Source organism: Peromyscus leucopus, chromosome 17, assembly GCF_004664715.2.
Source record: "Peromyscus leucopus breed LL Stock chromosome 17, UCI_PerLeu_2.1, whole genome shotgun sequence".
Classification (NCBI taxonomy): Eukaryota; Metazoa; Chordata; class Mammalia; order Rodentia; family Cricetidae; genus Peromyscus; species Peromyscus leucopus.
Window position 1 is genome coordinate 14468541 of NC_051077.1, and position 13323 is coordinate 14481863.

The 13323-nt window shown below is 48.0% G+C and overlaps 1 protein-coding gene across 5 annotated transcripts in view; it reads left to right on the forward strand.

Annotated features, from left to right (window-relative positions):
• The window catches only part of Erlin2 (ER lipid raft associated 2), a 37472-nt gene that overhangs the window by 8198 nt on the left and 15951 nt on the right, over nucleotides 1-13323 (forward strand). The window contains exons 1-2 of one of the 5 annotated variants that reach the window (XM_037211671.1): nucleotides 9233-9508; nucleotides 10914-11035. In XM_037211671.1, the coding sequence (XP_037067566.1) occupies nucleotides 10929-11035 (107 nt within the window). In that variant the 5' untranslated portion in view covers nucleotides 9233-9508; nucleotides 10914-10928. Of the gene's footprint in view, nucleotides 1-9232; nucleotides 9509-9674; nucleotides 9782-9807; nucleotides 10085-10913; nucleotides 11036-13323 lie in introns of those variants that run through there. The other 4 variants (XM_028861472.2, XM_028861473.2, XM_037211670.1 and 1 more) reach the window with 4 other exon arrangements.

Here is a 13323-nt window from a genome sequence, read left to right on the forward strand (position 1 = left end):
TTAAGATTTTTGCCGGGCAGTGATGGCGAATGCCTTTAATCCCAGCACTCGGGAGGCAGAGCAGGCAATCTCTGTGAGTTCAAGGACAGCCTGGACTACCAAGTGAGTTCCAGGAAAGACGCAAAGCTACACAGAGAAACCCTGTCTCAAATAACAAAAAACAAAATTAAGATTTTATGCTGTAGACTGGGCCTGTTCATCAGGTTGATAAGCCTCAGTATTTTCATTTTTCATATATTCACTCAACTGTATTTTTAAGATTAAGGTCCCCTGTGTAGCCCAGGTTTGCCTGTGCTATCAATCCCCCTGTCTCATCGTACCAAATGCTGGGATTACAGATGTGTGTCATCGTGACAGACTCATTCAACTATTATGACTAAGCACACGTAGTATGTGAGAATGAGATAACCTGCTGCTAGGATCAACCAAGAAATTGGCCACATGTGTCTGTCTGTGTGCTGGGGCAGAGGGGCACAGGTCCCTGGACAACACCATGCAACCCATTCATGAGTTTGACAATATAATGCTGGCATATCCCAACATAAATTCACCCAGGGAAAAGAGGTTGGCCCATCCCAAAGATGACTGAAAAATCTACACTTTCTATGAGAATATGTAAGAATTAAGTTTGTGGGGAGAAACAAAAATGAGAATTCAGATGACCTCAAACAGCTGAAGCTGGCTTTATTTAATGCCAGAGAGGCGCCTTCTCAAGTTCTGACCACACCCCTGGACAGGGCACAGGACCCAGTCACTCAGTGAGCAGAGTTCAGGAGACTGCAGATAACATGCTTCAAGCTGGGGATTTTGTAGCTTAGGGGCAGAAGGAGGTGGGAATTCATTTGGGACAGAATGGGGAGGTAGCTAGTTCCCTTAAACAAGCTGTTTTGGAAACTACAGGATCTGTTGTCTCCTTTTGCAAACACCAGGTGTCTGGGGTAGGGGGCAGCTGCTTTTCTTCCACAGTCCCTAAACATCTGGCTTCCTGGAACTCTGAGCTAGGTTTCAGGGTCTTGACTTTGGTATAGGATGAGGGTGTGTGTGTGTTGGGGGGGGGTGTCCTTTATTATAGATCCTTTTCTTTTTTTTAAGATTTCTTTATTTATTATGTATACAGTATCCTGACTACGTGTTTGTCTGCACACCAGAAGAGGGCACCAGATCTCATTATAGATGGTTGTGAGCCACCATGTGGTTGCTGGGAATTGAACTCAGGACCTTTGGAAGAGGAGCTAGTGCTCTTAACCTCTGAGCCATCTCTCCAGCCCTCCAGACCCTTTCTATACAAATGATAGAGATGTCACTTTTCTCTCTAGCTACTTCCTCCTGGTTGGGGGTGCAGTGATTCTAGGGGCTCCAAGTCTGGAGTGACTCTACTCTAAAAGAAGTATTGCTTTGGTTTGGTCTTGTGGGATAGACCAAGTGACAGCAGTGAGGTGACCCAAGAGGAGCTTCTGTGAAAGGTTTAAAAGACAAGGCAAAAGTGTGAGCATGAGGGCGGCTGTGGCGCATGCCTTCAATCCCAGCCCTCAGGAGGCAGAGCCAGGCAGATCTCTGTGAGTTCGAGGCCAGCCTGGGCTACCAAGTGAGCTCCAGGAGAGGTGCAAAGCTACGCAGAGAAACCCTGTCTCGAAAAACCAAAAAAAAAAAAAAAAAAAAAAATTGTGAGCATGAAGAGGGATCCAGAGGAAGAGGTGAGTGTGGGAGGAGCCAGGATGGGTGGACTCAGGAGCCAACCAGAGGACAAGAATCACAGTTGGAGTTTTAGTACCTGGTCCCTGAGCCTTTGGGCCCCCATCCCTAGCAAGCTTTGATTTGCTGATGTAAAAGCAGGGGCGTTGTTCCTACAGGACAGTGTGAACCCCTCTGTGGGCTGCATTACTGAGGTCCAGCCCTCAGCGCAGCAGCCAGAGGCAAATTGATTTTGAATGGCGGTCATCTGACAGCCGAGTTAAGCAGCTTAGACTTTAAGGACCCAAGGACAAACCTGGAATGATCGGGAGAAATGGCCCCTCCGCAACAGTGGTTCTCAACCCGTGGGTTTCGACCCCTTTGAGGGAGTGTCAAAAGACCCATCCACAGAGGTGGAATATCAGCTATCCTGCATATCAGATATTTACATTACAATTCATAATAGTAGCAAAATTACAGATATGAAATGGCAACAAAATAATTTTATGGTTGGAGGTCACCACAACATGAGGAACTGTTTTTAAGGGTCACAGCATTAGGAAGGTTGAGAACCTCTCATCTACACGGACAGGCTGTTATTGGAATGTGTGGCCAGACATAAATTATTTTTTTTAAACAAATCAAATAGCTGGGTGGTGGATGGGACACAAACCCCATCAGGAGTAAGTTGCATGCTGGCCTCAACGCAGGAGAAGGATGTGTGGGGAAATGCCAGAGTCTGTCACTCCTGTTCCCAGCTGTTCAGGCTGGACCAGTGAAACCTCCTCCTTATCTACAGGGAAGATGGATCACTCCTTGTCTCTCACATGACAGAGGGATGGATTCTCTTTCCCAATGGGGGATCTTGGAGTCTGTATCCACATTCTAAATAACTCGAGCAATGGAGAGGCAAATAGCAATTACTCTGCACTCAGTGTCTCCCAAACTGACGTAAGATGGTGCCGTAAACAGAGGCATCTTGTACCTAAGCCTACTGACTGGCATGGGACCTGCATGCTAGCTCAAACTGGCCACGCCTTTATCACGGTCTTCATGTTTCCTCCTCCTAGCAAAGCTAATCTCAGGGCCAAGAGCTCAATACCTGATTCTCTACGAATCCCCAGGGGAGCTCCATGTAAATATTTCGCTCTACCAAAGGGCGAGTCGGCACAGCAGGCTGAACCATGGACACTCATTCAAACTCTAAGTCACAGTGTCATCCCATGGATCCACCACACACACGGGGTAATGAGAACAACCCTGCCTGAGGAAGAAGGTATGTGGACTGGAAAACTTCACCAGCCCCTTTGAGTGCCCCTTCCAGGGGACTCAAGGGACATTTGGGGACAGGGCTAATAGTGCTCCTTCTTCACTTCGGGCTCATGCTACTGTCGACTCTAGTGCTTTCCAGAGGGCTAGCCACCACAGCTCCCTAGGATTGGATTCACAAAACTGAAGGTAGCCCCCAACTGTCCTGGAACTTGCTCTGTAGACCAGGCTGGCCTCGAACCCGGAGGTCCTCCTGCCTCTGGCTCTTGAATGCTGGGGTTAAAGGCGTGTACCACCACTGCCCAGTTTAAGCAAGCTCATTTTTATCATAAAGAATATAATCATAGGAGAGAACAGTCAAGATGGTTTTCGTAAGGATAAAGATGGAGTGGGGGGGATGGCTCAGCAGTAAAGAGCACCAGCTGCTCTTCAGAGGACCCAGGTTCAATTCCCAGCACCCACACAGCGGCTCAAAGCTGACTGTAGCTCCAGCTCCAAAGGATCTGGTTTCCTCCTCTGGCCTCCGTGGGCACTACATGCATATAGTGTGTAGACAGACATTCATGGTGACGATATGCCCATACACATAAAATAAAAATATTTTAAAATAAAAATATGTACAGATAATCATTACCATAGCTACTGTTGTGACTCAGTTTCTCCAAAGGGTTAAAGCTTAACGACATTAATAAAGACATAAGTGATTAGACATACATTTTAAAGTCAGTTTTTGTCAACATGGACAGAGTACCATCACTTTAAGAATTAACAAACTTGCCTCAAGACATCCTCTGCAAACCTTGTGGAACTTATTTGGACTTTTTGTGACTTGGTTTTAAATTTTTATGGTTTTGTTTGGTCTCACAGATCCTGAGTGAAGGAGTTTACATCTTAACAAGAGCTTTAGACATATCAATGGTTTTGGATGAGGGAACATTCTTTGTAAACAAGAACTCGAATGGCAAAAGTCGTCTGAACTAAAGATCTTTAATGCTGACCTGTAATTGTAGCCTTACATGACAAGCCATGCTGTTTATGGTTTTTAACCCTCATTCTAAGTCATTGAGGACCTCTTACTTGTTTTTTTTTTTTCTTTCCAGTTTTGGAAACATTCAGACATTTTAACCTTTCTTAATATTGTGAGACATGATTAACAAAATTACTATCTGTTGTGAGAAATTTTCCCTGGAGGAAAATTAGACAGTATGTATTTATGTATGATAGTTTTTCCTTACCTGCATAAGTGGGGGCCCCTTTTAAGTTGTGTGTGTGTGTGTGTGTGTGTGTGTGTGTGTGTGTGTGTATTGTTTTCCCCCCAAACCTTGAGGCCCTAATTGTATACAATTGGCTAGAATGGCCTTGTCCATTTCTTTCTTCAATGAAGGGTTAACAATATATAACAAATCCAAATATATAATAAATCATTTAAGGCAGGCACAGCTGGAGGTATGTAGATGGCAGTTGTGAAACAGAAAAGATATTGTATAACAAGAGAAAGTTGAAGCCTGGTGATGGTGGCGCACGCCTTTAATCCCAGCACTTGGGAGGCAGAGCCAGGCAGATCTTTGTGAGTTCAAGGCCAGCCTGGTCTACAAAGTGAGTTCCAGGACAGCCAGGACTGTTACACAAAGAAACCTTGTCTCAAAAGCAAACAAACAAAAGTCCAGAAAGTTGAATCTAAATTATATAGGGAAATATAATAAAATTAATTTATCTGTGAGGAAACTTTGAGGAAAATTTGTCCACCACTTTGAGGTAGACATGTTTTTGTCTGATGTGGGTGCGTCAGAGCCCATCTCCAGAACCAGCTTTTACAGCCTATGACAACTTATTGGCATCGTCTAAGTCAACAAGGCATTGTTTAATAAAACTGAACCCAGTAGTTCATACTGGACAGGGTACTCAGTCTGGAGTCCAGTGACAAGCAGATGGACCAGAAGCATCCATCCTTCTTTTACTCCCCATGGAGCTGTCCAAATGAATCTTATTACTTGGGTCTGGTGGAGATCTTGGTCACAGGAGATCTTGATAACTGCAGGGCCATCTCTTCCTTCCTACTCCTCAGATGATGTCCATTAGGGGTTCCTTGGTGAAAGGCTTGGACCTGCTGGGCAAGGGGCGTGCATGGAGAAGTTGCTTCACCAACGTCCTTTCCTTTGGGCAGGTTGAAAGGGTTAATTATGGTACATGCCTTGGTTGCTCAGGAGATGGAGGATGCTTTCACAGTTTGGACGTGATGACCACTTCCTTATACTCCTCCTGGTTCTTAGGATGTGGTTCAAGTCACTCATCCGTATGGGAGCGAAAGACAACTGCCTTGGCGGTGTGGCCCACTGATTTCTTCACAGCTTGCCTACGGCTTCTAGAGAAAGCTTCTTGAGCTGCCCATCCTTTACCCAACCTCCACTATCCCCTGATGCGTTCTCATTTCATTCTCTTCGCCAATTCTTGCTCCCAAGGACTTTTTAAAATCTGTTGCCTCGCGGGCAGTACACCAGGCACGGTACATGTGCCGTTGGCTTAATTAAGCACAAGTCTATATTTTCAGTGTCTTCCTCAGCGCTCACATATGAACATTTCATGAAGTCAGCGGGGACAACAGAGGAATAAGTATCTGTTTTAGGGATGAGATTCCCCCAGACTCCCATACTGTACACTGAACAGCAAGCAAGGGCTGTGATGGGCAACGGGACAGCAAAGCAGAGGCAGATGAACAACAAGTTCAAAGCACCAGGCCTTGGTCCCAGAATTCTCGAAGCTGAGCCCTTCTCGCCCAAGAAACCACCTCGTCAGGTTTTGATTTGCAAACGGATAAATGAATGGAGGAGTCAGCCTCGAAGAAGAAATCAGAGGATGAACACTTGGAATTTCATTCCAGATCTTGCCCTGCTGTGGAATAGTCCTTAACACTGTGTGAATATATGTTGCAGTGATTGGTTTAACAAAGAAGCTGACTGGCCAATAGCTGAACAGGATAAAGTTAGGCAGGAGAGCCAGACGAGGAGAATGCTGGGAGGAAGAAGGGCAGAGTCTGGAGTTGCCAGCCAGACGCAGAGGGAACAGGAGATGAATGTGCCATGTTAGTAAAAGTACTGCCACGTGGAATATGGGTTAACTTAAAATGTAAGAGTGAGTTAGTAATAAGCCTGAGCTATTGGCTGAGCCTTTGTAATTAATACAAGCCTCAGTGTGTTTATTTGAGAATGTCTTCAGGACAGGAAAACTCTGCCTATATTGCCCTACTAAGATCTTAGGATGTGTTGTAGGTGTTGCATAAAAAGAAGGTATATCAATTTGCTGTGGACAAGTCACCAGCTTTTGCACCAAAGGACAGCATGTTCACCAGAGAAAATGGTGACATGCTGGCTAGTGGAAACAGCAGAAAGCAGTGGCTTGCTTCAAGGCTCATCACTCATCATGTTCTTCCAGGAGCCCTTTGCTCCCTAGAAAGAGGAGGGAATAATCAGTGGCCAATCAGGACCTTTTCAGCCATCCAATGAGAAGCTGCCAAGGAGCCGCAGAAGTCCCAAAAGAAACTGACTGAAATGGAAGCTGGGGAAATGCAGCATGTGTGGAAAGACAGGCAGCAGGATGAAGAGCAGAAGAAGAAGGAGCTAGCCAGGCTATGGAAACAACCGGAGCACAAAGCAAATCCACCTATGTCTGTGCATCATGTGTGTGCAGTGCTTGTGGTGGCCAGAAGAGGACATCAAAGCTCCTAAAACTGGAATTGGAGATGTCAGTGTGTGAATGCCTTTAATCCCAGCACTTGAGAGACAGAGGCAGAGGCAGGTGGATCTCTGAGTTCTAGGTCAGCCTGATCTACAGAGTGAGTTCCAGGACAGCCAGAGCTACACACAGAGAAACTCTGTCTGGAGGAAAAAGAATATGTCAGTGAGCTGCCCTGTGGGTTCCAGGAATCAAACCAGGGTCCTCTGCAAGAGCAGCCAGTGCTCCTCACTGCTAAGCCATCGCTCCATCCCTCCTATTTGATGTTTTTAAGTCAGGCAAACCACCTTTCTTCAGAAATCACATCTTAAACCAGGTGGCAGTAGTGGCACATGCCTTTAATCCCAGCCCTCGGGAGGCAGAGGCAGGCGGATCTCTGTGAGTTCGAGGCCAGCCTGGGCTACAGAGTGAGATCCAGGACAGGAACCAAAACTACACAGAGAAACCCTGTCTCGAAAAATTAAAAAAAAAAAATTAAAAAAAACACGGTTCACATAACATCTTCTTCAGAGACCTTTACTTAAAGGACCAGAGAGATGGCTCAGGGGCTGGGAGGGTGGGGTGGCAGGCTTACTAGACAGGCCTGACACCCTGAGTTTGATCCCCTAACCCCACAGTGGAAGGAGAGGGGACGGGAAACGCTGACTCTTTGCCAGTTCGTTGCAGACATTTTTGTTGAGGGCCTGCAAGACGGTCGATTGGAACCTGACAAATTTAGGCCAGCAGCTTTGGTTGTCAAGGGGGATATCAGGAGCAGATCAACATCTAACTGGAGGCCCCATTTGTTTGAAAACTTTTTTCAAGCACGCCAAAGGAGTGTCTTTGGGAACAGAGGGACTATTGCCCATGTTTGTAGGTCTAAAAATGGGTCAAGGCCAGTTGCCTGGTCTGGAATGTCCTCCAGGGACAGAAGTTTCCCTGGAATGAAATTCCCAAGAGTCTCCAGCGACAAGAACGCACAGCTCCTGAAACGGAGTCAAACACGGATCGTTACCCACACATGCGTGCTAAAAGGGAGAATGGCTGATATGTGGGTGTGGGTCTAGAAATAGCAAAGGGGGACCTCTGGGGTACTAGAGGTCTCCTCGGAGGGTAAGAACAAGAAAGCTTACCAATTCTGCCAACACGGACTTCAGACTAAAGCCCCTGTTCCACTCACATAGCTATGAGGCTGCTAGGAATCGATGGCCCCAGATGGGCTAAGACTCCAGTGAGGACACGCTGTTCAGCCTTAGTGGGTGCTAAGTGGGTTCTTGGAAGAAGAAGTTGAGACTGAAGATCGGGGATAGGTTAGAGTCGAAGAACGGGTCCTGCAGGGCTGTAACACCCTGGAAGCCCTTCCTGGATTCTGGTCCCACTATGTAAGAATATCTAGTAATTGCTTGTAAGGAGAAACAAAAGCTGAGGATTTAGACAACCTCAGACAGCTGAAGCAGGCTTTTTTTTTTTTTTTAACCGTCAGAGAGATGCCTTCCCAAACTGTGACCACACCCTGATCAGGGCACAGGACCCAGTCACTCAGTGACCAGAGTTCGGAAGAATGCAGATTACATGCCTCAAACAGGGGGATTATGGCTAAGAGTAGGGGAGCCGGGCTCATTAGGGGCAGAATTCCAAGTCAGCCAGTTCCCTTAGACAAGCTGTTTTTGAAACGACAGGGTCTGTTGTTCGCTTTTGCAGCCACTGAGTATCTGGGGTTGGGGGCAGCTGCTTGTCTTCTGCTGTCCTCAAACATCTGGCTTCCCAGAACTTTGAATTCCGGTTTCAGTGCCTTGGCTTGCGGGAGAGGATAAAGAGATCCCTTCACTTTCCTCTTTCCGAGTCCTAAAATCGTCTAACGTTGACAAGTGACATCTACGGTATGGAAAAGTTTTCTCATTTACCAAAAGTTAGTATTAAAGTGGGCACTTCCTGGTCTGCAAACAAAATGACTTCAGTGGCTGGTTCAGAAATTTCCCCACCCCCTAAAAAAGCAGCTTGGGGCTAGAGGGGGGGGGGGCCACAAAGCCCTTGGTTCCATCTCCAGGTAAAACCCGAAGAAAAGGATGAAAAAGAATGTCCCAATCCCACGCTGCTGCAGGGTGAGAACAGGTGGAGACCTTAGACGTGAAGTCTGATTCTCTTCCTGGTCCACTATGTCCCTGGGTGTGGATGGCGGACACAAGCTCACTGTGGCACGTGTTAACCAAGAGGGGAAGCGGAAGCTCCAACTATTAAGGAAATGCAAAGGAAGTTTTCAATCACCGCGGTTGGCCTCGCCCTTCACAGAACTCGTGTTTTGTTCATTAAAATCAGGACAGTAAGCCGGGTGGTGGTGGCGCACGCCTTTGATCCCAGCACTCGGAAGGCAGAGACAGGTGGATCTCTGAGTTCGAGGCCAGCCTGGTCTACAGAGTGAGTTCCAGGAAAGGCTCCAAAGCTACACAGAGAAACCCTGTCTCAAAAAAAAAAAAAAAAAGTCAGTACAATAATTCCTTGTTAATTACTTTATGTTGCTGTGGGGACCTCAAGGCTAAACAAAGCTCTCAGGAAAGTATAAAGAGCGATTCAGATTAGGACTGTTGACTAGGGGCGTCATAATCTGCACGTCTGGAAGTTTTTTTTTCATTTGGCCGGTGCGGCAGGAAAGCAGCGAGCCAGAGGACGAGAACGCTCCATCGCGCTACTACTCCCTGCTCCGGAAGAAGAAAAGGAAAAGCAATCCAGCTCGACTCGAATCGAAGGAGAATCTCTACCCATCGCGAAAGTCAGAACCTCGGAAGGCGATACCAGAGCCGTGGTGTCGGGAGCCCACTCTGGGCACTTGCGCGGTGGGCATCCTCCGACCTGCCATCCCCAGGTCCGTCCGTTCGTCTGCAGCCGCCGGGTCGGCTCGCGGGCGCCCCCTGGCGGCACCACCGAACACTGCCTCGAGGGGCGGGGCGGGGCGGGGCGGGGGCGGGCCCACGAGCGGGGACGGAGTAGGGGCGGGGTCTTTTTTTTTTTTTTGCGCGGACTGATGGCGTCATCGAAGCGACCGGCCCGGAAGGAAGTCGCTTGCCGAGGGGTGTGGCGGTTTCTGCGGTTGCACGGGGGGTTCGGACGGGTACGGAGCGCCTGGAGGGACAGCCTGGTACGCAGCCCCCGCCCCTCAGGGCGCGATCGGCCTCGCGCGGCTCCGGGGATGGAGCTGGCCCTGGCGGAGCTCCCGAGCCCTGGTCCCCCGCCGCCGCCGCTCACCCTCCGTCCGCCCACCCGGGAGCAGAGCGAACCCCCCTGTCTGTCCGGGCTCCGGCCCACGGGTCCTTCAGCGGGTCCGAGCCGATGCTCTCGCACGTGCCCGCCTCGCGGCGGAGGAGGAGGGCGGGGAGAGGGTGGCGGTGAGGGCATTTGCAGAGAGGACGCTGCCGCTGCTGGGTAGCTGGAGGCCGCCACGGTACCAATCATTTAGACCTGAGAGTTGGAATCCGCGCCCTGGGCCAATGGGCCGGGCCGTCACCGTAGCTTTTCCCGACGCTCGGGGGGATCTCGGTGCCTGCACCGCTTGGGACCCTCCAGGAGTCCAGAGTATCCCAGCCTTGAGGCACTCCCGGTTTCCGATAACCACGGGGCTTGGCTTGGCTTAGCGGGCAAAGGCTATGGGAGAGTGTGGGTTTCGGTTTTGTTAAGAGAGCTGTCCCGTTTCAGTCCAAAGGAATAACTGGAGAGGTGGGTGACAGGCCAGAGAACCCTACCTCGGGAACTCAACTGCCTGCCTGCTGTCTCTCTCCCCCAGAGTCCCAAGGGAGTGACTGACGGTTTCCTTCGAAATGGCAGGCAATTAGAAGTGGGAGGCTCTGGCCAGAAATACATAGCCACAGCTGCCTGTCATTCGTACATCCTCTGTAATTTGGGCCAACACACTGCAGCTGCCTCTCTTCCCTTACTCCTAAGTGGCCTCAGCGACAACACATTAATGAGAAGTGAAGAGAAGGCTGTGTTTTAAACCCTGCCCAGTTGGCACCAGGTTTCCCTTCCGTACGGCGTTATCTGGAGCACTTAGTGCCACTCCGCTGCAGTGGGCATTATACTCCCACAATTAACGAACGGGATGTTGACCGAGAACAAGGATGCAATGAGCTGTAGATCTGGCTGGCACTGTGCTTCCCCTACCACAGGCTGCCTGTGGATCGCTTTCCATGAGCTGCAGCGTGGTGAGCTACGCTCCGTGGGGCGGCCTCTCTCCCGGATGTCAGGCCACGCATTGTCCCTTATCTTATCTCTAGGAGACAGGTTCACTGATGGCTCAGTTGGGAGCAGTTGTGGCCGTGGCTTCCAGTTTCTTCTGCGCGTCTCTCTTCTCGGCTGTACACAAGATAGAAGAGGGACATATTGGAGTGTATTACAGGTAAGGCGAGAGACAGGTAGCTCCTTTCCCTTGTCCCTGGCTAGCAGATCTTGCTAACGTCCGTATATTTTATTAAGTAGGGGAGCCCTTTTTCAGGTGGAGTTTGTAAGTCAGGGGCCATGGGTAAGGGTGCGTGTGAGTGTGCGTATTTATTTAAATTTAAAATTGTCTTTAGTGTGTGCTGCAATACGTGTATTTATAGGATTAAAGGTAGAAATCTCAAGGAATCACTGCTCTTTTAAGATCATCTCTGAGATACTGTTTTCTCTTGCATCCCTTCAAGAATCTTGTCTCCACACTGGCAGGTTACCTCTCTAAAAGCTGACAGAATCCCAATTCTTTTTTTTTGTTGTTGTTGTTGTTGTTGTTTTTCGAGACAGGGTTTCTCAGTGTTGCTTTGCGACTTTCCTGGAACTCACTCTAGCCCAGGCTGGCCTCAAACTCACAGAGATCCACCTGGCTCTGCCTTCCGAGTGCTGGGATTAAAGGCATACGCCACCACCGCCTGGCTGAGTCCCAATTCTTGATGGCAACTTGAAAAGTATACTCTGCTAACTTGAGAGTTTGTGTTGTTGGGTCTGTTTATTGGGTTTGGGTTGTTTTGTTTTTGTTTTTTCTTTGTAGCCCTGCTGTCCTAGAACTCACTCTGTAGACCAGGCTGGCCTCGAACTCAGAGATCCACTTTCCTCTGCCACCCAAGTACTGGGATTAAAGGCATGTGCACCAGGCCTGGCTTGAGATTCTGTTTTAAAGTGAGTATTTCAAGGAAGTGTATGTGCCTGATTTTTATCAGTCAAGGCAGCTTTGGGAGTGACTCTTTACATAATCTTGAGTCACTTTCTTTCCACGGGCCTCTTTGGCCAAGGTTTTCATTTGAGGTTGTAGAAGCGGGGAATCTGCTTGGTGTGTGGTGTTGAGGATCAAACTCAGGCATCTGGAGCTCTTGCTCTCCCTGAACTACAGCCCCAGCCATGCTGTGAGCCTTTCTGACAGCGCCCCCTTTTTGAGGCAGGGTCCACTGTGTAGCTCTGGCTAGTCCTGAGCACTCTATGTGGACCAGGTTGACTTGAACTCACAGAGATCCACCTGCCCCTGCTTCCCGAGTACCAGGATTAAATGCATGCATCAACATGTTCAGTGTGACCCCTTCTTTTATATGGGTCTTTTTTTTTTTTTTAAAGATTTATTTATTTATTATGTGTACAGAAGAGGGTGCCAGATCTCATTACAGATGGCTGTGAGCCACCATGTGGTTGCTGGGAATTGAACTCAGGACCTCTGGAAGAACAGTCAGTGCTCTTAACCTCTGAGCCATCTCTCCAGCCCCTTATATGGGTCTTATTTAGTGCTTATTTATGGAATAGCAAGCTCAAAAATGCTTGTTAAATTAGAGTTATAGCTCAGTGGAAGTGCTTCTGACTAACATACTCAAGACCCTTAGTTAAAAAATAATAATAATAATAAAAAGGTTTAAGCTTTTGTTGAATTCCCACACATATCCTCTTTAGTAATTTATCTCTGCTGTCTGCTTTCATGGTCCCCCAAAGCTTTTAATTTTGTCACTCATATACAACTTGACAGAAATATGTATATCAAAATATATGTGTTGAAGTGACTTTAAAATGATTCTTGAACTAAGTACACCTGCAATTCCATCACTTGGGCGAGGGCAGAGGCAAGAGGTCTACTATGAGTTTTAGGCCATCCTGGGCTATATAGCAGGTACTATGAAATCAGGACTGTGTAGCAAGCTCCGTCTCAAAAATGGTGCTCTATCGTATGTTAGTCCACAGATGCTTCTGGAACATGGTCAGGTAAAGGCAAGCGAATTACCCTTGTGCTCTAAGTTGGACTAAAACTTTGGTTAAGATCCTCCCCCTGGGGCTGGAGAGATAGTTCAGTGGTTAAGAGCACTGGATGTTCTACCAGAGGTCCTGAGTTCAATTCCCAGCAACCACATGTTGGCTCACAACCATCTGTAATGAGATCTGGCACCCTCTTCTGGCCTGCAGGCAGAACACTGTATACATAATAAATAAATAAATCTTAAAAAAAAAAAAAAAAAAAAAAGATCCTCTCCCTTCCTCTGTTAATTGTCTCACTTGCCTCCTCTGTCGTGGAGTGTGCCACTTCCTATTGAAGTGTATTTAAGGAGCAGGGTGTAGCTCTTAACAATAGAGTACTTTACTAGAGTGTGTGATGCCCTGGGTTCAACCCTAGAGTACTTTACTAGAGTGTGTGATGCCCTGGGTTCAACCCTAGAGTACTTTACTAGAGTGTGTGATGCC